This window comes from Cetorhinus maximus, chromosome 16, assembly GCF_964194155.1.
Source record: "Cetorhinus maximus chromosome 16, sCetMax3.hap1.1, whole genome shotgun sequence".
Classification (NCBI taxonomy): domain Eukaryota; kingdom Metazoa; phylum Chordata; class Chondrichthyes; order Lamniformes; family Cetorhinidae; genus Cetorhinus; species Cetorhinus maximus.
The window spans coordinates 105694782-105718674 of record NC_135894.1 but is presented as its reverse complement, the minus strand read 5'-3'; the positions used below and the strand labels follow the sequence as shown (position 1 = coordinate 105718674).

At 45.5% G+C, this 23893-nt stretch overlaps 1 protein-coding gene across 2 annotated transcripts in view; it reads left to right on the top strand.

Annotated features, from left to right (window-relative positions):
• u2af1 (U2 small nuclear RNA auxiliary factor 1) overlaps window positions 1-23893 on the top strand; it is a 72145-nt gene that overhangs the window by 14027 nt on the left and 34225 nt on the right. For both annotated transcript variants that reach the window (XM_078560423.1, XM_078560422.1), the window contains exons 2-4: window positions 2850-2937; window positions 14225-14291; window positions 23799-23848. In XM_078560423.1, the coding sequence (XP_078416549.1) occupies window positions 2850-2937; window positions 14225-14291; window positions 23799-23848 (205 nt within the window). The remainder of the gene's footprint in view (window positions 1-2849; window positions 2938-14224; window positions 14292-23798; window positions 23849-23893) is intronic.

Sequence of the window (23893 nt, the reverse complement as noted above, 5' to 3'; positions counted from 1 at the left end):
AAGTAATATGTCCTGTGGATACAGGGGAACCGGTGGATGTACTGTACTTAGATCACCAGAGTCATTTGATAAGGTGCCACATCAAATAGATAGGTAAGAAAGTAGGCTGTGAAGAGGAGATTAGGAGACTACAAAGGAATATAGGCTGGTTAAGTGAGTAGGCAAAGATCTGGCAAGTGGAGTATAATGTGGGAAAATGTCCATTTTGGCAGAAAGAGTTAAAAAGAAGCATATTATCTAAATGGCGAGAGATTCAGAGCTCAGGTGCAGAGGGATCTGGGTGTCCTGGTGCTTGAATCACAAAAGGTTAGTATGCAGGTACAGCAGGTAATTAGGAAAGCTAATAGAATGTTATCATTTATTGTGAGGGGAATTGAATACAAAAGTAGGAAGGTTATGCTTCAGTTATACAGGGTGTTGGTGAGACCACACCTGGAATACTGTGTACAGTATTAGTCTCCTTAAGGAAGGATGTAAACACGTTGGAAGCAGTTCAGAGAAAGTTTAGTAGACTAATACCTGGAATGGGCAGGTTTGCTTATGAGGGAAGATTGTACAGGCTAGGCTTGTATCGTCTGTTGTTTAGAAGAGTAAGACGTGATTTCATTGAAACATATAAGATCCTGAGGGGCTTCGACAGGGGGGCTGTGGAAAGGGTGTTTCCTCTTGTGGGAGAATTTAGAACCAGGGGGTCACTCTTTAAAAATAAGGAGTCGCCCATTTAAAACAGAGATAGATGAGAACTTTTTTTCTGAGGGTCGTCACTATTTGGAACTCTTCCTCAAAAGGCGGTGGAAGCAGGATCTTTAATTTTTTTTAAGGCAGAGGTAGATAGATGCTTGATAAGGGGGTGAAAGGTTATAGGAGGTAGGCAGGAATGTGGAGAAATCAGATCAGCTGTGATTTTATTGAATGGTGGGGCAGATTTTATGGACCGAGTGGCCTACACCTCTCCTAATTCATAAGTTTCTATGCTCACATTCCACTTGCATCTCTTGTTGAAAACCTTAAATATGTGCCTTAGTCCTTGCACCATCAGCTAATGGGGACTATCTTATCCAAACCTATCATATTCATGTACACGTCTATAAAATTTCCCCCCAGCCCCCTTTGCTCCAAGGAGAACAGCCCCAGCTTCTCCAGCTTAACTTTGTAGCTAAAATTCCTCAGCCCTGGACCACTCTGTTAAATTGGCTCTGCAAACTATGGGTGTATCTACACCACAGGGACTGCAATGGTTGAAGAAGGCAGTTCACCACCACCTTCTCAAGGGCATTTGGGAATGGGCAATAAGTGCTGGCCTAACCAGCGATGCCCACACCCCATGAATGAATATTAAAAAGTGATTAAAATATTCTCTGTGATAAACAGAATAGGATGGAATACTTGAGTTGTGGCCTAACCGGAGATTTATAAATGTTTAGCATAACTTCCATTTTTGTACTCAATACCTCTATTTATGAAGCCCAAGATCCCATCTGCTTTGTAACCACTCCCTCAGTATGTCCTGTCAGCTTCAAAGATCTATACATACGAATTCCCAGGTCCCTCTGCTCCTGCACGTCTTTTAGAACTGTGCCAATAAGTCCATATTTCCTCTCCCTATACCTTCTACCAAAATACATCACCTCACACTTCTCTGTATAAAATTCCAGCTGCCACTGGTGTGTCCATTCTGCTAACCTGTCTATTTCCTGTTGCTGGCAATTCATATAATCCTCATCGTTTGCCATTCCTCAAGTTTGGTATCATCAAACAATTGAAATTCTACTCTGTTTCCAATGTCCAAGTCTTTTACATATAACAAAAAAAGCAGCAATCCTAACACCATCCTCAGCCTGATAAACAACCAGTTACCACAATTTGCTGTTTTCTGTCCTTAAGTCAATTTAAGCCAGCATTAGATAGGCTGGCTGTACTTAGTTGATAAATCACCAGGTCAGGATGAGATGCATCCAAGAATACTGAGGGAATTAAGGGTGGAAATTATGGGGGAACTGATCTCATAACCTTCCAGTCATTCTTCATAGAGGTTTGTGCCTGAGGACTTGAGAATTGCAAATGTTGCACCCTGTTCAAAAAAGGGTACAAGAATTAAGCTAGCAAACACAAGCCAATCACCTTAAACTCAGTAATCCTGGGTAAAATTAACTATTACTTGGACAGGTGTGAATTAAGGTAACACAGCACAGATTTATGAAGGGCTTGACATTTTGTGAGTAGGATTTGATCAACATTCCTGACTTGTCAAGTACAAGAATTACACTCTGATCATATTTTATCCCCTACTTATCTTGGAGTCTGTATTAAATCTGGAACGTGGAATTTTCTTTTCAGTGCCTCAGAGCTCTGTCAGGTGATAAATTACACTTTTAAATTAGCAACTTCAGAGTGAGCAGTGATGTGTAACGACCTCGCCTCCCATCACGTTCCCCCCACCAGCTCTGTCACACCAAATATTAAAAGCTCTGCGGTTGTCTCCAACCTGTCAGAGCTGCAGCGACTGAACTGCTTCTCATAGTCACTTTCTCATGTTTTCATGAGGCAGGTGACCCACCCCTTGGACGAGGGACCTGAGGCCTGTGGGTGAGAGTTGTACTCATTGCATTTACGTCAGCGGGGCAGACCCTTGGGGATTTTTGGTTTGATTGCCCCAAATATTACTTCAAACAGTTTCTAACTTTGTGGTGTTGTCTGCAGGAGTCCTTGACTGAAAGCAGAGTATGAGGGTTCTGGGGTCATATGGAGCACAAATATCAAAACGCAATATGAAATGTTTGGAAATAGTGAGATTGTGTTAATGCTATAATTGGAACGCTGTACTGAATAAATGTGTCCTTTTATAACAGGGTCAACTGTTCGTTTTATTTTAAAATTGGAGCCTGTCGTCATGGAGATAGATGTTCTCGTTTGCACAACAAGCCAACTTTCAGTCAGGTGAGATTGCAGTGTGTTCATAATGTGAATATTATATATATATTCAATAGCTCACTGAGAACTGCCATTCATACATATCACTAACCAAAGGTGGTATACATTGCTTTAAAGCTCTTTCATGATCTCCTGTTGCTAAGATTGTTGCTTTCTGCTGTGAATCTGTTCAGTTTTGGAGGACCATTCTTGTCTTTTGTCTGTCTCCTTTTGAAATGCTGGAATCACGGCTCTGAGTGCAGTTCTGGAAGCCGGCTGACTGTTAGTCGGAGTGCTGAGCTGGCCTGTGAAGTGTCCAGCTTATGGTTTTTCCTGAGAACTTGGGTACCAGTGGCCAATCCACCCTCCTTTTGTGAAACTCAAAAAAGAAACGCCTTAGGAGGAGCAGCCAGACTCCTCATTTGCTTTCTGACTTCTAAAATTGTGCTATGCCAGTGCTGAGAGCTGTTCATGTCATTTCCAGCTCTTGGGCTTTCCTTTTTAACTAGTATGAATCCATCAAGTGACTGCAATTTGGTCCACAGCATATCCATTGATGCAGAAAAAGCTGCGATTGCACAGAATCAGCTATGCCCCCTTTGCTCTGCCTGCTTTCCAGGGACTTGCATCCATCTTGCAACATGAGTAGATTAGCTGGTGCTGACATGTCCCCTCCTGTATATTTGAACTGCTTTTCAATTCTGATGACTGGGGAAATAGTTCATTTCAATAGTTTTCAGCCCTGAATGTACATGCCACTGTTTGAGTGAACTGACACATTTGTACAGTGTGATATTACATCAATCTTTAAAGTCACATAATGACCTTTAGATTGCAGTAACTTATTGGATTCAGTACTGCTGATTACTCTGCCAGTCTGCCTTTTATTTTTGAATCCACGTGCAGTTTCCCATAATTAAATGCAGCACTTTCCTCAACCATAGTCTGGTGAATGATCATCTATGATCAGACTGTTCCCCTCTCCTCTTCTACCCCCCCACAACTGCCAAAGGCAGGAGTGATGAGGAGTGAAGTTGATTTTTAGTTCTGTAATGGGTACTTAAATCCGCAATCCTGCCCAAGCTGTACCCAGGGAGCACCTGAGCAGTACTTTGAGAGTGCCAATGTTTCTTGTCTCCAGAGGTTGTTGAACTGGCTACTAACTACTTGTTCAGATTCTGTTTATCATATGTAATTGTGCTTATAATTTGATTTTAAATCTCATTTTGATTTCAAAGCTATCTCTGGTAAAGGGTCTTGACAAAGCGAAATTGACCCAAACCTGCCCTGGAGGTTACTGTCTCTACTCATGTTGTGGAGATTCTCATATGTTGGGAAGAGCAGCCCCATTGATTTTGAACAGCTGAATGTTATGTTATTTAACTTTTGAGAACAGAAACCTGCTTGGGGCTGGGGCTTTTTAGTGCCTGCTTTTGATCAGGAAATGTTTCCATATGATTGAATGAAATTAGGATTTGGCGTGCAGTGCAAGTTTCCTTCTTAAAGAAACAACGCCTCTAGGTTAAAGACATAAACCTGCTCATGAGGTTACAATATTCTTGGGTCAGCCAGTCTTGACCCTAATGTTTAAATGGTCCTGAGCTCTAGAGCTCAAATCAACATAGGATCATTTCTAAGCTCCCAAAACTACCAAGCAGATACTGCCTGTAGCCACCACAAGCTGGGTGGCAGAATATGTTCAAGGGGCTGAATGGCCTTCCCCTGTCCTTATAGAGGGGTCATTGTTATGTGGCAGAATTCACAGTGGTATAGCTGCTGCCAATGAGCTAGTGCTGGATTGACTTTTTCCCTACTGTCTTGAGCAGTATAGAATTAATCTGCAGTCCGCCCTCTCTGCAGGCTGACTCTTTTCCTGCTTTAAAAGACATGGTCATCGGGCAAGTTTGTGTGGTGGACCAACTGAGGGCTTGATGCTGTAAGACGGTGAATGGCAAATGCTAATGCTCGGTATTTGACTCCGGGTAAAGAGGAAAATGTGAATAGTTGAGAAACATCTGAATTGCCCAAACAGACCTCAAAAGGTCTATTTATACTGGGATTCAGCTAAGTTATCAATGAAGAACATCCTTTGAATTCAAGCACAGACTAACCCTTGGTGTTTCCTTTCATTTCCTGTGATGCTTCTTGGTCACCAGCTGATATACTTAAAAGCCCCAAATACCTGATTGAAAGTTTTACATTTTACCAGAGACTAATTCCATCTGTAAATAACGTTGTTTCAATTCATAATTTTTTCTGCTTCCTCCACATTCCCTTTTTGCAATGCTACATCATGAATTTAGTGACAGCTGAAGTCTCAAAATGGAGCCACTAAGTACTGTATGGCATGTACCAACTGATTGTAACTCTACACTTGTTAGAGCAGATGTCTGTCCCATTAAAACTGTGCACTGTTAGAGCGCATCTCTGTCCCATTGTAACTGCACTGATAGGGCGCATCTCTGTCCCATTGTAACTGCACTGATAGGGCGCATCTCTGTCCCATTGTAACTGTGCACTGTTAGAGCGCATCCTTGTCCCATTTTAACTGTGCACAGTTAGAGCGCATCCCTGTCCCATTGTAACTGTGCACTGATAGAGCGCATCTCTGGCCCATTGTAACTGTGCACTGATAGAGCGCATCTCTGTCTCATTGTAACGCTGCACTGATAGAGCGCATCTCTGTCCCATTGTAACTGTGCAACCGTTAGAGCGCATCTCTATCCCATTGTAACTGTGCACTGATAGAGCGCATCTCTGTCCCATTGTAACTGGGCAACAGATAGAGCACATCTCTGTCCCATTGTAACTGTGCACTGATAGAGCGCATCTCTGTCCCATTGGAACTGTGCAATTGTTAGAGCGCATCTCTGTCCCATTGTAACTGTGCACTGTTAGAGCGCATCTCTGTCCCATTGTAACACTGCACTGATAGAGCGCATCTCTGTCCCATTGTAACTGTGCAACCGTTAGAGCGCATCTCTATCCCATTGTAACTGTGCAACTGTTAGAGCGCATCTCTGTCCCATTGGAACTGTGCAATTGTTAGAGCGCGTCTCTGTCCCATTGTAACTGTGCACTGTTAGAGCGCATCTCTATCCCATTGTAACTGTGCACTGATAGATCGCATCTCTGTCCCATTGTAACTGTGCACTGATAGAGCGCATCTCTGGCCCATTGTAACTGTGCACTGACAGAGCGCATCTCTGTCCCATTGTAACTGCATTGTTAGAGCGCATCTCTGTCCCATTGTAACTGTGCACTGTTAGAGCGCATCTCTGTCCCATTGTAACTGTGCACTGATAGGGCGCATCTCTGTCCCATTGTAACTGTGCACTGTTAGAGCGCATCCTTGTCCCATTTTAACTGTGCACTGTTAGAGCGCATCCTTGTCCCATTGTAACTGTGCACTAATACGGCGTATCTCTGTCCCATTGTAACTGTGCACTGTTAGAGCGCATCCTTGTCCCATTTTAACTGTGCACTGATAGAGCGCATCCCTGTCCCATTGTAACTGTGCACTGTTAGAGTGCATCTCTGTCTCATTGTAACGCTGCACTGATACAGCGCATCTCTGTCCCATTGTAACTGTGCAACCGTTAGAGCGCATCTCTATCCCATTGTAACTGTGCACTGATAGAGCGCATCTCTGTCCCATTGTAACTGGGCAACAGATAGAGCACATCTCTGTCCCATTGTAACTGTGCACTGATAGAGCGCATCTCTGTCCCATTGGAACTGTGCAATTGTTAGAGCGCATCTCTGTCCCATTGTAACTGTGCACTGTTAGAGCGCATCTCTGTCCCATTGTAACACTGCACTGATAGAGCGCATCTCTGTCCCATTGTAACTGTGCACTGTTAGAGCGCATCTCTGTCCCATTGTAACTGTGCACTGATAGAGCGCATCTCTGTCCCATTGTAACTGTGCACTGATAGAGCGCATCTCTGTCCCATTGTAACTATGCAACTGTTAGAGCGCATCTCTGTCCCATTGTAACTGTGCACTGATAGAGCGCATCTCTGTCCCATTGTAACTGTGCACTGATAAAGCGCATCTCTGTCCCATTGTAACTGTGCACGGATAGAGCTCATCTCTGTCCCATTGTAACTGTGCACTGATAGAGCGCATCTCTGTCCCATTGTAACTGTGCACTGATAGAGCGCATCTCTGTCCCATTGTAACTGTGCAATTGTTAGAGCGCATCTCTGTCCCATTGTAACTGTGCACTGATAGAGCGCATCTCTGTCCCATTGTAACTGTGCACTGATAGATCGCATCTCTGTCCCATTGTAACTGTGCACTGATAGAGCGCATCTCTGTCCCATTGTAACTGTGCAATTGTTAGAGCGCATCTCTGTCCCATTGTAACTGTGCCCTGATAGAGCGCATCTCTGTCCCATTGTAACTGTGCACTGATAGATCGCATCTCTGTCCCATTGTAACTGTGCACTGATATAGCGCATCTCTGTCCCATTGTAACTGTGCAATTGTTAGAGCGCATCTCGGTCCCATTGTAACTGTGCACTGATAGCGCGCATCTCTGTCCCATTGTAACTGTGCACTGTTAGAGCGCATCTCTGTCCCATTGTAACTGTGCAATTGTTAGAGCGCATCTCTGTCCCATTGTAACTGTGCACTGTTAGAGCACATCTCTGTCCCACTGTAACTGTGCAATTGTTAAAGCGCATCTCTATCCCATTGTAACTGTGCAACTGTTAGAGCGCATCTCTGTCCCATTGGAACTGTGCAATTGTTAGAGCGCGTCTCTGTCCCATTGTAACTGTGCACTGTTAGAGCGCATCTCTATCCCATTGTAACTGTGCACTGATAGATCGCATCTCTGTCCCATTGTAACTGTGCACTGATAGAGCGCATCTCTGGCCCATTGTAACTGTGCACTGATAGAGCGCATCTCTGTCCCATTGTAACTGCATTGTTAGAGCGCATCTCTGTCCCATTGTAACTGTGCACTGTTAGAGCGCATCTCTGTCCCATTGTAACTGTGCACTGATAGGGCGCATCTCTGTCCCATTGTAACTGTGCACTGTTAGAGCGCATCCTTGTCCCATTTTAACTGTGCACTGTTAGAGCGCATCCTTGTCCCATTGTAACTGTGCACTGATACGGCGTATCTCTGTCCCATTGTAACTGTGCACTGTTAGAGCGCATCCTTGTCCCATTTTAACTGTGCACTGTTAGAGCGCATCCCTGTCCCATTGTAACTGTGCACTGTTAGAGTGCATCTCTGTCTCATTGTAACGCTGCACTGATAGAGCGCATCTCTGTCCCATTGTAACTGTGCAACCGTTAGAGCGCATCTCTATCCCATTGTAACTGTGCACTGATAGAGCGCATCTCTGTCCCATTGTAACTGGGCAACAGATAGAGCACATCTCTGTCCCATTGTAACTGTGCACTGATAGAGCGCATCTCTGTCCCATTGGAACTGTGCAATTGTTAGAGCGCATCTCTGTCCCATTGTAACTGTGCACTGTTAGAGCGCATCTCTGTCCCATTGTAACACTGCACTGATAGAGCGCATCTCTGTCCCATTGTAACTGTGCACTGATAGAGCGCATCTCTGTCCCATTGTAACTGTGCACTGATAGAGCGCATCTCTGTCCCATTGTAACTGTGCACTGATAAAGTGCATCTCTGTCCCATTGTAACTGTGCACGGATAGAGCGCATCTCTGTCCCATTGTAACTGTGCACTGATAGATCGCATCTCTGTCCCATTGTAACTGTGCAATTGTTAGAGCGCATCTCTGTCCCATTGTAACTGTGCACTGATAGAGCGCATCTCTGTCCCATTGTAACTGTGCACTGATATAGCGCATCTCTGTCCCATTGTAACTGTGCAATTGTTAGAGCGCATCTCTGTCCCATTGTAACTGTGCCCTGATAGAGTGCATCTCTGTCCCATTGTAACTGTGCACTGATAGATCGCATCTCTGTCCCATTGTAACTGTGCACTGATATAGCGCATCTCTGTCCCATTGTAACTGTGCAATTGTTAGAGCGCATCTCTGTCCCATTGTAACTGTGCACTGATAGCGCGCATCTCTGTCCCATTGTAACTGTGCACTGTTAGAGCGCATCTCTGTCCCATTGTAACTGTGCACTGTTAGAGCACATCTCTGTCCCATTGTAACTGTGCAATTGTTAAAGCGCATCTCTGTCCCATTGTAACTATGCAATTGTTAGAGCGCATCTCTGTCCCATTGTAACTGTGCAATTGTTAGAGCGCATCTCTGTCCCATTGTAACTGTGCAATTGTTAGAGCGCATCTCTATCCCATTGTAACTGTGCACTGATAGCGCGCATCTCTGTCCCATTGTAACTGTGCACTGATAGAGCGCATCTCTGTCCCATTGTAACTGTGCACTGATAGAGCGCATCTCTGTCCCATTGTAACTGTGCACTGATAGAGCGCATCTCTGTCCCATTGTAACTGTGCAATTGTTAGAGCGCATCTCTGTCCCAATGTAACTGTGCCCTGATAGAGCGCATCTCTGTCCCATTGTAACTGTGCACTGATAGATCACATCTCTGTCCCATTGTAACTGTGCACTGATATAGCGCATCTCTGTCCCATTGTAACTGTGCAATTGTTAGAGCGCATCTCTGTCCCATTGTAACTGTGCACTGATAGCACGCATCTCTGTCCCATTGTAACTGTGCACTGTTAGAGCGCATCTCTGTCCCATTGGAACTGTGCAATTGTTAGAGCGCATCTCTATCCCATTGTAACTGTGCAATTGTTAGAGCGCATCTCTGTCCCATTGTAACTGTGCAATTGTTAGAGCGCATCTCTGTCCCACTGTAACTGTGCAATTGTTAGAGCGCATCTCTGTCCCATTGTAACTGTGCAATTGTTAGAGCGCATCTCTGTCCCATTGTAACTGTGCAATTGTTAGAGCGCATCTCTGTCCCATTGTAACTGTGCAATTGTTAGAGCGCATCTCTGTCCCATTGTAACTGTGCCCTGATAGAGCGCATCTCTGTCCCATTGTAACTGTGCACTGATATAGCGCATCTCTGTCCCATTGTAACTGTGCAATTGTTAGAGCGCATCTCTGTCCCATTGTAACTGTGCACTGATAGCACGCATCTCTGTCCCATTGTAACTGTGCACTGATAGCGCGCATCTCTGTCCCATTGTAACTGTGCAATTGTTAGAGCGCATCTCTGTCCCATTGTAACTGTGCAATTGTTAGAGCGCATCTCTGTCCCATTGTAACTGTGCACTGATAGCGCGCATCTCTGTCCCATTGTAACTGTGCACTGATAGAGCGCATCTCTGTCCCATTGTAACTGTGCACTGATAGAGCGCATCTCTGTCCCATTGTAACTGTGCACTGATGGCGCGCATCTCTGTCTCATTGTAACTGTGCACTGTTAGAGCGCATCTCTGTCCCATTGTAACTGTGCACTGATAGAGCGCATCTCTGTCTCATTGTAACTGTGCACTGTTAGAGCGCATCTCTGTCCCATTGTAACTGTGCAACTGTTAGAGCACATCTCTGCCCCACGTATCTCTACACTGTTCAAGTGCATCTCTGCCCCATTGAAGCTACATGGTTAGAGTGCATCTCTACATCATCATAACTGCATTGTTACAAAATCTGTTACAACAACTGTTGGAACTGGCAGAATGTTTTTCCTGTTGTAGATTTTACTGTGATGGAGTTAACTGTGGAAATGCTTTTGTCCCCAGACTACAGTTTTAAGAAGAATGCAAATTGAGTGCATCAACCCTGGGGCACTGCCTTATTAGTCTCTTTTGGGTTGAAAGCTGCACCTCACGGATTTAGGAGTATGGTTCAAGTTGGTACTATGTTGATTCCTGCAACATCCATGAGGTTACTCTTGATCGCAGACTCATCAGTCAGAGTGCCTTTCAAATTTGTCATTAAATGAAGTGATGGAACTTGTTTGGATTTCTTCTCTCATGGCTTCTCCACACCTCCTGTCTGAACTGTTGCATGGACCTTTTGCCTTTATCGCAGTTTAATTTTGCAAATGACTGCAGTAAAGACCATCAGTTTGCCTGATTCTGTCCCAGCAGCCTGTTAATCCTTTGAGTTAACTTTGAGAAGCATTTCGCATTTGCTGAGCTCCCTTTCTGTTACAGTTGAGTTATCGTACAACCAAGCACATGAGATTTGCAACCATTTTTCTTTTTCCCCTCTTCCTTGTGTACAGTTTTGCTGCTGCCAGCCACTGCTGGTCTCTACCAAGCTGGCCTGTTTTTATTTGCAATCCTTGGCCATGACGGTCTTTTATTTCATTGGTTAGGGGATGTGGGCGTCGCTGGCTAATCCAGCGTTTATTACCCATCCCTAATTGCCCTTATTTAGAGGGCATTCATGAGTTAGCCACGTTACTGTGGGTCTGGAGTCGCATGTAGGCCAAGCCAGGTAAGAATGGCAGATTTCCTTCCCTAAAGGACATTAGTGAACCAGATGGGATTCAGTTAACCAGTCTTTGACTGTCATTAGACTGATTAACTGTGAGGGACAGCAGTGTGAATCCAATATTGTGTGCATGTATATTTTGTAGCAGGAGCCACTGACCGATGTTGATGAGCTGTCCCTGCTCACATCAGAAAACTAGGCACACGAGTTGATACCACAAAGGTCCTGGCCTGTTTCCTGCCCCTGCTTAGATACTACATCAGATGATGCATCTATTGCTGAACTATCAGAGGTGACTTCTGCAATTTCATGGGGTGCATGTGGAATTAATGGGAACCTCTTATGCACCTCTACCTCGAAACATTTTTGTCTGCCCTTTCATCTCGGGTGCTGCTTGTGATGTGCTGCTTGCTTTTCGATACGCTGCATTAAAATATGCATCACTGTCTGTGTCCAGGGCATTCTGGCTTTGTAATGAGAACAGATAGGGAAGCCCCTGGCTAAAGTTGTACTTTTCTATCCTATATTAACATCTGTGTGGCACCCTTGTGCTTGTTTTGAGATGGTGGCCACTTGCACACAGCTTTCCTATCATACCAGCTGCTTGTAACTGCCCCTACTACCAAGTTATTTCCCCTTTTAAAATAACTTAGCCCTGTTAAAAATCTGCTAAAACCTTCCATTCACATTGCAGCTTCTATTACTGGGAGCTTTAAGAACATTTAAAAAATGGGGTTTTGAATTTTTTGTATCAATTTTTTTTGCATCCTGGTAAAAGTTCCCTAATTAAATACTGCAGAATCTTTCAAAGAGGAATCGGTGTCATTTTCCAGTGGCCCTTTCTCAAAAGTGCATGAACGTCGGGTGGCCATAAAGGCTTGGCTATGCTGACTTTGCACTATTAGCCCGGTGCTACTGACGGTTCTGACTACTACAAGGTAGCAGAAGGTTGCTGCAGTCGAACTGTGCATGAGGATGAGAACTGCACTCCTGAAGTAAGCCAAAGTCTTTGTGGCAACAGATGAATCCCTGCAGTGACTTGTCCTTGTGAAACATTTGGGTACAGGATTGACTCTTGTGGGTGTAAGAAGTTTCCAAGTGAACTGGACAGCACAAGTTTCACTTCAATCTCCGGGTGAGATGGGAATTCTGCTTTTGAAAAGAAGTTGCACTGAGCTCTACCTACAGCAAGGAAGAGTATGTCGTGGTCACCTTCGCTTGTCAATTCCATCAAAGTCCTCAAAACCTCTCTCCTATCCCACCCAGCAGCTGCTTTTTAATGTGCATTCCCTATGATTGCAGATTGAGTTGAGTTTTGGAAATTTATTGCTTTTTGCTCTTGGCGTGATCCCATCCGCATCCATTTTAAGACCATGACTGCAAGCAACTTCTCCAACATGTCCATGTTTACTAAACATGGTGACTGTAGCATGCCTGCTCAGGTTCAGGTTTGGGCTGCAGGGACATTAACATCATCTCCCCCCCATGTGCTGCTGCTAGTGATAAAGGCAATTGCAGCTGCTTTTAATTTCAACTTTTTGGGGGTAGGAGAGTGGGATGGAGATTTCCATATAAGTACTTAAACTTGCCCACCCTGGGGAGGGGAACAAGGCGCAATCTGCAGGATCGGGTTGTAAAACTAGCCAAACCAAGGAACACTGACACAAAGTAACTTGTATTTCCAGTCCAATGAAGAGTTTCTTTCCACATCATTGACTCTTGCTGCGTCTCTACCTCTAGGCTGCCATGTTACATTGAGCTGTATGCAGGGTAGCCTCATGAATGTAGCATTGTTTATGATCATGTCAGAGTTCTCTCCACTCCGCAGTCCTCTCCATTATGTGCAGCAGTCAATGGGATTTCCTTTTTTTCTTCTGCAGACCATCTTGATTCAAAACATCTACCGTAATCCCCAAAATAGTGCGCAGACGGCAGACGGCTCACACTGTAAGTCCCACCATTGGAGATCTGGGGGTTTGGCCGTTTTGTAGAGCAGTATCTGTTGGTCTCACCTGATTTGAGGCCAGTTCAAGCAAAGATGAGGTGTAACTATAATGTTGGCATTGATCCAGGGCTTGATGTTCATTTCCCAACAAGCACTACTATTCAAATCTCTAAGTGTGCACATAGGTTGGCACAGTCTTCATGGACACCAGTAAGTCCTATCCCAGTATCCAGAGTTGGGAAGGCTGCACGTAATTAATTTGACGTTAAAGAGAATGTCTCAGAAAACATCAAACCCTGGCTAGTGAGTGCTAAAAGTGTTGGCTTCTAGGCACCAGGTTTGGTGCTGTAGATGGTTCAGTAATGTGAGCTTGCATTGGGTAAGTAGAGGCTTTTCAGTACCATGCATTGCTGAGATATGCCAACAACTCAAGACCAGTATTCTGACTCCGAATAACCTCAATTCTCCTTAAATTTGTGGGGATCTCATGGTATAAAATTACAAGTAGGACAGTCTTTCCCGTATTGACTGAACTTGAGGCCCTGGAGTCTGGGGCTAGGGCTGCTGTGGTAAAGCTGTTGTTAATTTCAGTGGTCCTGTGGCTGCACTTCCTGACGTGTTTAAAACAAAATGCACCAGAAAAGCAAATGATTTTGTAGATGGTGCTCACTATAATGCATATTTGTGAGCTTCCATCTTAGGCAAATTTATGATTCTGAGATGTGACCTGGTGGTCCTGCTGCTGTTATATCATGATATCTCCATATCTTCACAGCTTTGTCAGATGGGTTCTGATGAAAATGAAGACTCATCACTCTGAAGGGATTAACTTTTTCTTTTCAGCTCCCTATTTGCAGTCTACCCTCAAGTCAAAGGGCGTGAAGTAGGTTTTAAGTTGAATATTTTTAGAGATGTGGTGTCAAAACCTGTTACGTTTTGTATTTCAGACCATTGCGCTCTTGAACTTATACCGTAACCCTCAAAACTGTACCCAGACAGCAGACGGTTTCCACTGTAAGTTAACAAACACATTTGCAGGTTGTCGAGTTGTATTTATAGTCAGGAGGATGTGTGTTTTGTCATCCTATTCAGTACTTTGTAATAATATAGTTTGAGAAAAGTCTAGTATATGTGTGAACTTGCAATTTTCTCAACCAGCAGGCTGAGAGTAAGGATGTTCCGGTGGGGTGCGGGAGGAGGGGGTGGAGCTGCAGTTGGAGTAGAAGACTCCAGATATTGAACAGAAATTTACTGGCTAGTTGAAAACCTCTTCTAGCTTGGGGTTTCATGTTCTTACTAAGCTTGATCCAGGGGCTAGAGCGTTGCACAATCTTTGGATTGTGGTGCTGCCTCGACCTTGGAGCCAAGGTCAGAACAGAGCATCCAATGCAGGAGTGGCCTAGTTAGTTATTCACCTGAAAGTGTTCTGTTCTGAGGTTACCTTTGGTAGGGAGCAGGAAGCCCCATGTCAGTGATGAGTCAGGATTTTTCTCTTGAATTGTAGTTTTGGTGGAGGTGGGAGGGGAGTAGGGGAAAGTAAATGCAGCAGAGGGATTGATTGGGGAAGTGGGTTCAATAACTTTTTTAAGTGAACAGGTAATGGAGGTTCTCTCACTGATTGCAGTCTGCTATACTGATGGCATAAAATGAAAAGGTAGATGGTAGAGGTGGGATTCCCCTGGAAGAGTATGTAGTAGTTTACAAAATCCCATCATTTGAGCTCTATTTGATTTGCCAGCTGCACCACACTCTAGCTTGGCAGCACAGAACTCATACTTTCCAAAGTCTGTTTCCCAATGTAAACAGCAACATTGAAAATAGATTTGCTTTTTGTTTTCTTGTGTTGAGTGCAGCTTGGCTGTGTTCAACTGCAGTACAAATACTGTGGGGTTTAGGAAGTCTAAGGATGCGACTTATAAACTGCAGAAACCCTTAGCTGAAAGATAACTGAAACTCTTGCTCATCAAAGTTTGATGTTGAATAATAACTAGTCAGGTCCCTAGAGTTAATGCATGTATAGCACAATAGAATTACTGTTGTGTTGTGCTCACCAATCCCTTGCTTTTGTTGGTGTTCCATGGAAACATTGGGAGATATTTGCGTCCTTAGCATGTTCACTGGCGATATGGGGAGCGGGCAGGAAAATTGATTTGAGGCCAATGGTTAGCCATGATCATATTGAATAGTGGAGCAGGCTTGATGGGTCGTATGGTCTACCCCTGCTCCTGTACCTTATGTTCTTATTCCCTTTTGAGCCTCAGTGTATGTTACCACATGAATTGTTCCATCCAATTTTTAACCATGCCTTGGTGCATAAGTAGGAGAGTAAATTAATTTATGGGATATAGATGCCACTTGTAAGGCCAGCTTCTGTTGCCCATCCCTAATTGTCCTTGAGGTGAGTCGCTGCCTTGAGTACAACTTTGTGGTTTGCCAGGCCATTTCAGAGGGCTGTTAAGAGTCAGCCAGATTGCTGTGGGTCTGCAGTCATCTAAGTCAGACTGGGTAAGAACGGCAGATTTCGTCACCTGAAGGACATTAGTGAACTAGATGGGTTTCTATGGCAATCCAATAGTTTCCTGGTCACCATTACGAAGACCTGCTTTTATTGCTGTTTAATTAATGAACTGAATTTGAATTCCTCTCGCAGTTTAGCAGATTGTCCCCCAGAGGGCAGGTCTTTGTGGTAGCTGTGCCAGTTTGACTTGAGCCAGAGTTAAATGTCCTTTTTGTATATCTTTTAAGAATTGTCTAATTGTGTGTTTGCACTAGACAGAAATTCAAGGCGGAGTTAAATTACACCCTGTTCACATAGTGGTTTATGGTGCACTGGTTCACTTGAAGTCAGGCTTGGTTCTTCCACAGCATGGACAAGGAGTTACCAGTAAATCTGAATGTTCCTCATTCAGTGTTTCTGGATGTAGAGATCTGGGGATTTCCTGAAAAGCTGTTCTGCACCACCAGGAAAAGGCCCAGCTCAGTATCTGGGGTCTGGGCTTATCAACGGTTCTCCTTGGACAGTTAAATCACACTGCACATTAGTCAGAGGGCTTGAGGTAAGGGGGGGGAAAAACACTCAACCCAGAAGCTTTCTGGCTGGGAAGCATTTTGAGGTCCTTTACCACGAAATGTCTCTTACTCGAATCTCTAGCCAGTACAGTTGCTGAGTGCAAACGTCTAAATGGACCAAGAGGCAGAGTGACCATGGATCCCTCAGCAGGGGAGATGGGAAAGGGGGGGGTTGTGACCGAAGGGAAGCTCAGATTAGGGCTGCCACTATTCGTGGTCTCTCCTTCCACAGCCCCCTCCGTTACCCTGCCCCCTCCTCCCCCCCCCACCCCCACCCCCGAAAACCTATTTCTTCATGTTTGTGAGTGCCCTGACCTTCAAACTGTCTGACTCTAGGATAGTGATTTAATGACAGAGAAAGATGTACATTAACTAAAATCCGTTCCAGAGCAAATGTAAAATGAAACCTATGGGTCTGTTCAAAAAAGTCCTGCAAGTAAAAGGGACCTTTGGAAAGTCCAATGTTGTACCCTGAGGCAAAAGCATCTCCTCTTTGTCAGCACCAAGACTCCCCTACCTGTGAATCTTCTTCCTGACTCCCCCAGCTTTTGGGACTGTTCGGTGCTAGATCCCACGGAATGAAGGGACCTGCATTTTGCAGCCATAATTTCTGAAGTGATGGTTTTGATCTTGACTGGAGCTGGGAAAGGGAGTATGTGGGCAGCCGGCCTATTCCCTTCACTGAGCAGAAAGGTGATGCCTGACTGCTCTTTTCTCAGAAGGTCAGTTTACATAAGAACTAGTTGCAGGAGGAGGCAACTTAGCCCCTCGAGCCTGCCCCACCTTTCAATACGATCATGGCTGATCTCATTTCGGCCTCAACTCCAATTTCCCGCCCTCTCCCCATAACCTTTCAACCCGTTACTCATTAAAAATCTGTCTATCTCCTTAAATTTATTCAGTGTTCCGGCATCCACTGCACTCTGAGGTAGTGAGTTCCACAGATTCACGACCCTTTGGGAAAAGTAATTCCTCCTCATCTCTGATTTAAATCTACCACCCCATAGACTAAAATATGGCCTCTCATTCTAGAATGCCCCACAAGGGAAAACATCCATCCACGTCTACTTTGTCTATCCCCTTTAGCATCTTATATACCTCAATTAGGTCTCCTCTCATCCTTCTAAACTCTAGTGAGTATAGGCCTAAACTGCTCAATCTCTCCTCATAAGACAAGCCCCGCATCTCTGGAATCAATCTAGTGAACCTCCTCTGAACCACCTCCAATGCAATTACATCATTCCTCAAGTTTGACTGAGGTTTAGATAAGATTACCTTTAAGCCAAAGATTGGCATAAGAGTTTGGAGACAAACAATAACTAAACTGGTCTGGACTTGACTTGGATCCATGTGGAGTGTGAAATCTAACAATTGAAAGCAGGATGTGATCAGTATCCAATGAATACAGAAGCTGCAGTGTCCTGGATTGACAAGTCCATTTCAGTTTGGCATGACTTGTATTAATTGGGTGGGTAATGTCCCATTGCATCATATAAAGGTGCAGATTTTAACACAAACTGGTCTTGTGTAGTAGGCTTCTATTCTGTGTTTCCATTGTCTTTTACATTACTTTGGTGCAAGTTCTTTAATTCAGAAACCTTGGTGTATTTGTGTCATTACCTGTCCCCATTGTGACATTTGCAAAAACAGGCTGGAGAGTCCAAGTGGTCATGGCTGCCTGCTGACAAGCATCTAGCCATAGATCAGAGACTCAGCAATGTCTTCATTTGAGCTGTACTCTGATACTTTATTGGATCTTAGGATACTAGAAGGGAATCTGTGACTGAAATTAAATAACAGGTGGACGTCTATATCTGAATTGTTCAAAAACCTGAGACTCGCTCAAATATTGTCCGCAACTCCCCACGCTAACAGGAACACTGAGAAATACTGTCCGCAACTCCCCACAGAAACAGGAACAGTGACAATTACTGTCCACACCTCCCCACAGGAACAGAAACAGTGACAAATACTGTCCGCATCTCCCCACACAAACGGGAACAGTGACAAATACTGTCCGCACCTCCCCACACAAACAGGAACACTGACAAATACTGTCTGCACCTCCCCACACAAACAGGAACAGTGACAAATACTGTCCGCACCTCCCCACACAAACAGGAACAGTGACAAATACTGTCCGCACCTCCCCACACAAACAGGAACACTGACAAATACTGTCCGCACCTCCCCACAGGAACAGTGACAAATACTGTCCGCACCTCCCCACACAAACAGCAACACTGAAAAATACTCTCCGCACCTCCCCACAGGAACAGCAACAGTGACAAATACTCTCCGCACCTCCCCACACAAACAGCAACAGTGACAAATACTCTCCGCACCTCCCCACAGGAACAATGACAAATACTGTCCGCACTTCCCCACACAAAGAGCAACAGTGACAAATACTGTCCGCACCTCCCCACAGGAACAATGACAAATACTGTCCGCACTTCCCCACACAAACAGCAACAGTGACAAATACTGTCCGCACCTCCCCACAGGAACAATGACAAATACTGTCCGCACTTCCCCACACAAACAGGAACAGTGACAAATACTGTCCACATCTCCCCACAGGAACAGTGACAAATACTGTCCACACTTCCCCACACAAACAGGAACACTGACAAATACTGTCCATACCTCTCCACAGGAACAGTGACAAATACTGTCCACACCTCCCCACAGGAACAGTGACAAACACTGTCCACACCTCCCCACAGGAACAGTGACAAATACTGTCCACACCTCCCCACAGATACAGTGACAAATACTGTCCGCAACTCCCCACACAAACAGGAACAGTGACAAATACTGTCCGCACCTCCCCACAGGAACAGTGACAAATACTGTCCGCACCTCCCCACAGGAACCATGACAAATACTGTCCGCACCTCCCCACAGGAACAGTGACAAATACTGTCCGCACCTCCCCACAGGAACAGTGACAAATACTCTCCGCACCTCCCCACAGGAACAATGACAAATACTGTCCGCACTTCCCCACACAAACAGCAACAGTGACAAATACTGTCCGCACCTCCCCACAGGAACACTGACAAATACTGTCCGCACCTCCCCACAGGAACAGTGACAAATACGGTCCACACCTTCCCACACAAACAGGAACAGTGACAAATACTGTCCGCACCTCCCCACACAAACAGGAGCAGTGACAAATACTGTCCGCACCTCCCCACACAAACAGGAACAGTGACAAATACTGTCCGCACCTCCCCACACAAACAGGAACACTGACAAATACTGTCCGCACCTCCCCACAGGAACACTGACAAATACTGTCCGCACCTCCCCACACAAACAGCAACACTGACAAATACTCTCCGCACCTCCCCACAGGAACAGCAACAGTGACAAATACTCTCCGCACCTCCCCACACAAACAGGAACAGTGACAAATACTCTCCGCACCTCCCCACAGGAACAATGACAAATACTGTCCGCACTTCCCCACACAAAGAGCAACAGTGACAAATACTGTCCGCACCTCCCCACAGGAACAATGACAAATACTGTCCGCACTTCCCCACACAAACAGCAACAGTGACAAATACTGTCCGCACCTCCCCACAGGAACAATGACAAATACTGTCCGCACTTCCCCACACAAACAGGAACAGTGACAAATACTGTCCACATCTCCCCACAGGAACAGTGACAAATACTGTCCACACTTCCCCACACAAACAGGAACACTGACAAATACTGTCCACACCTCCCCACAGGAACAGTGACAAATACTGTCCACACCTCCCCACAGGAACAGTGACAAATACTGTCCGCAACTCCCCACACAAACAGGAACAGTGACAAATACTGTCCACACTTCCCCACACAAACAGGAACACTGACAAATACTGTCCATACCTCCCCACAGGAACAGTGACAAATACTGTCCACACCTCCCCACAGGAACAGTGACAAACACTGTCCACACCTCCCCACAGGAACAGTGACAAATACTGTCCGCAACTCCCCACACAAACAGGAACAGTGACAAATACTGTCCGCACCTCCCCACAGGAACAGTGACAAATACTGTCCGCACCTCCCCACAGGAACCGTGACAAATACTGTCCGCACCTCCCCACAGGAACAGTGACAAATACTGTCTGCACCTCCCCACAGGAACAGTGACAAATACTGTCCACACCTCCCCACAGGAACAGTGACAAATACTGTCTGCAACTCCCCACACAAACAGCAACACTGACAAATACTCTCCGCACCTCCCCACAGGAACAGCAACAGTGACAAATACTGTCCGCACCTCCCCACACAAACAGGAACAGTGACAAATACTCTCCGCACCTCCCCACAGGAACAATGACAAATACTGTCCGCACTTCCCCACACAAAGAGCAACAGTGACAAATACTGTCCGCACCTCCCCACAGGAACAATGACAAATACTGTCCGCACTTCCCCACACAAACAGCAACAGTGACAAATACTGTCCGCACCTCCCCACAGGAGCAATGACAAATACTGTCCGCACTTCCCCACACAAACAGGAACAGTGACAAATACTGTCCACATCTCCCCACAGGAACAGTGACAAATACTGTCCACACTTCCCCACACAAACAGGAACACTGACAAATACTGTCCATACCTCCCCACAGGAACAGTCACAAATACTGTCCACACCTCCCCACAGGAACAGTGACAAATACTGTCCACATCTCCCCACAGGAACAGTGACAAATACTGTCCACACCTCCCCACAGGAACAGTGACAAATACTGTCCGCAACTCCCCACAGGAACAGTGACAAATACTGTCCGCACCTCCCCACAGGAACAGTGACAAATACTGTCCGCACCTCCCCACAGGAACAATGACAAATACTGTCCGCACCTCCCCACAGGAACAGTGACAAATACTGTCCACACCTCCCCACAGGAACACTGACAAATACTGTCCGCAACTCCCCACACAAACAGGAACAGTGACAAATACTGTCCGCACCTCCCCACAGGAACAGGAACAGTGACAAATACTGTCCGCACCACCCCACACAAGCAGCAACAGTGACAAATACTGTCCACACCTCCCCACACAAACAGCAACCGTGACAAATAGTCTCCGCACCTCCCCACAAGAACAGTGACAAATACTGCCCACACCTCCCCACACAAACAGCAACCGTGACAAATACTCTCCGCACCTCCCAACAGGAACACTGACAAATACTGTCCACACCTCCCCACACAAACAGGAACAGTGACAAATACTGTCCGCACCTCCCCACAGGAACAGTGACAAATACTGTCCACACCTCCCCACACAAACAGCAACAGTGACAAATACTGTCCGCACCTCCCCACATGAACAGTGACAAATACTGTCCACACCTCCCCACACAAACAGCAACAGTGACAAATACTGTCCGCACCTCCCCACATGAATAAGAACAGTGACAAATACTGTCCGCACCTCCCCACACAAACAGGAACAATGACAAATACTGTCCACACCTCCCCACACAAACAGCAACACTGACAAATACTGTCCATACCTCCCCACAGGAACAGTGACAAATACTGTCCACACCTCCCCACAGGAACAGTGACAAATACTGTCCACATCTCCCCACAGGAACAGTGACAAATACTGTCCACACCTCCCCACAGGAACAGTGACAAATACTGTCCGCAACTCCCCACAGGAACAGTGACAAATACTGTCCGCACCTCCCCACAGGAACCGTGACAAATACTGTCCGCACCTCCCCACGGGAACAGTGACAAATACTGTCCGCACCTCCCCACAGGAACAGTGACAAATACTGTCCACACCTCCCCACAGGAACACTGACAAATACTGTCCGCAACTCCCCACACAAACAGGAACAGTGACAAATACTGTCCGCACCTCCCCACAGGAACAGGAACAGTGACAAATACTGTCCGCACCACCCCACACAAGCAGCAACAGTGACAAATACTGTCCACACCTCCCCACACAAACAGCAACCGTGACAAATAGTCTCCGCACCTCCCCACAAGAACAGTGACAAATACTGTCCACACCTCCCCACACAAACAGCAACCGTGACAAATACTCTCCGCACCTCCCAACAGGAACACTGACAAATACTGTCCGCACCTCCCCACAGGAACAGTGACAAATACTGTCCACACCTCCCCACACGAACAGCAACAGTGACAAATACTGTCCGCACCTCCCCACATGAACAGTGACAAATACTGTCCACACCTCCCCACACAAACAGCAACAGTGACAAATACTGTCCGCACCTCCCCACATGAATAAGAACAGTGACAAATACTGTCCGCACCTCCCCACACAAACAGGAACAATGACAAATACTGTCCGCACCTCCCCACACAAACAGGAACAATGACAAATACTGTCCGCACCTCCCCACAGGAACAGTGACAAATACTGTCCGCACCTCCCCACACAAACAGGAACAATGACAAATACTGTCCGCACCTCCCCACACAAACAGGAACAATGACAAATACTGTCCGCACCTCCCCACACAAATAGGAACAATGACAAATACTGTCCACACCTCCCCACACAAACAGGAACAGTGACAAATACTGTCCGCACCTCCCCACAGGAACAATGACAAATACTGTCCGCACCTCCCCACAGGAACAGTGACAAATACTGTCCGCACCTCCCCACACAAACAGCAACAGTGACAAATACTGTCCACACCTCCCCACACAAACAGCAACAGTGACAAATACTGTCCACACCTCCCCACACAAACAGCAACAGTGACAAATACTGTCCACACCTCCCCACACAAACAGGAACAGTGACAAATACTGTCCACACCTCCCCACATGAATAAGAACAGTGACAAATACTGTCCACACCTCCCCACACTAGCAGGAGCAGTGAGAAAAATTGTCAACATGTAAACATGATTAGAATTTTTTGGGATCGGTAATTTCAACACTGATTTCAGACCAAGTGATTCCTGTATCTTTGGGTAACTGGTTGGTAATAATCTGGCATTGAGAGTTTGACATGAATACCATATATGCCTGCCATTCGTTTGTCCTTTAAATTAGTTGATACCGAGTTGTAAATTTAAAGTGAGCTGCGCCTCGTGTTTGCATTTTAGCGAAACAGAAACGAGCACCCTAAATACAGAATCAGTGTCTGTAATGAGTGCAGTAATAATCTGCTGAGTCAGCTGAAACTGGAAATGTACATGGGTGCAGGGTGGGCCTTTAAACACTAAGACGTTTTTGGAATATACTAGGGTGAAAAAGGCTCATATGTTTCAGTATCTGAGGTGGAGCAGTGCATTTAAAGATTTGTGTGTGTTCGGTTTGATTTGTGTAAGGTCAATCGGATACTGCAGCTTTGTTTAATTTGTTGAGTTCGATGTTAACTGCGATTGTATAAAGCTTGTTAATTTGTGTCTCTTGTTAGGTGCTGTTGGTGATGTTGAAATGCAAGAACATTATGATGAATTCTTTGAGGTAAGTGATCTGTGTTCTCTTGCTGTATATACAGCAGAGTGGCAG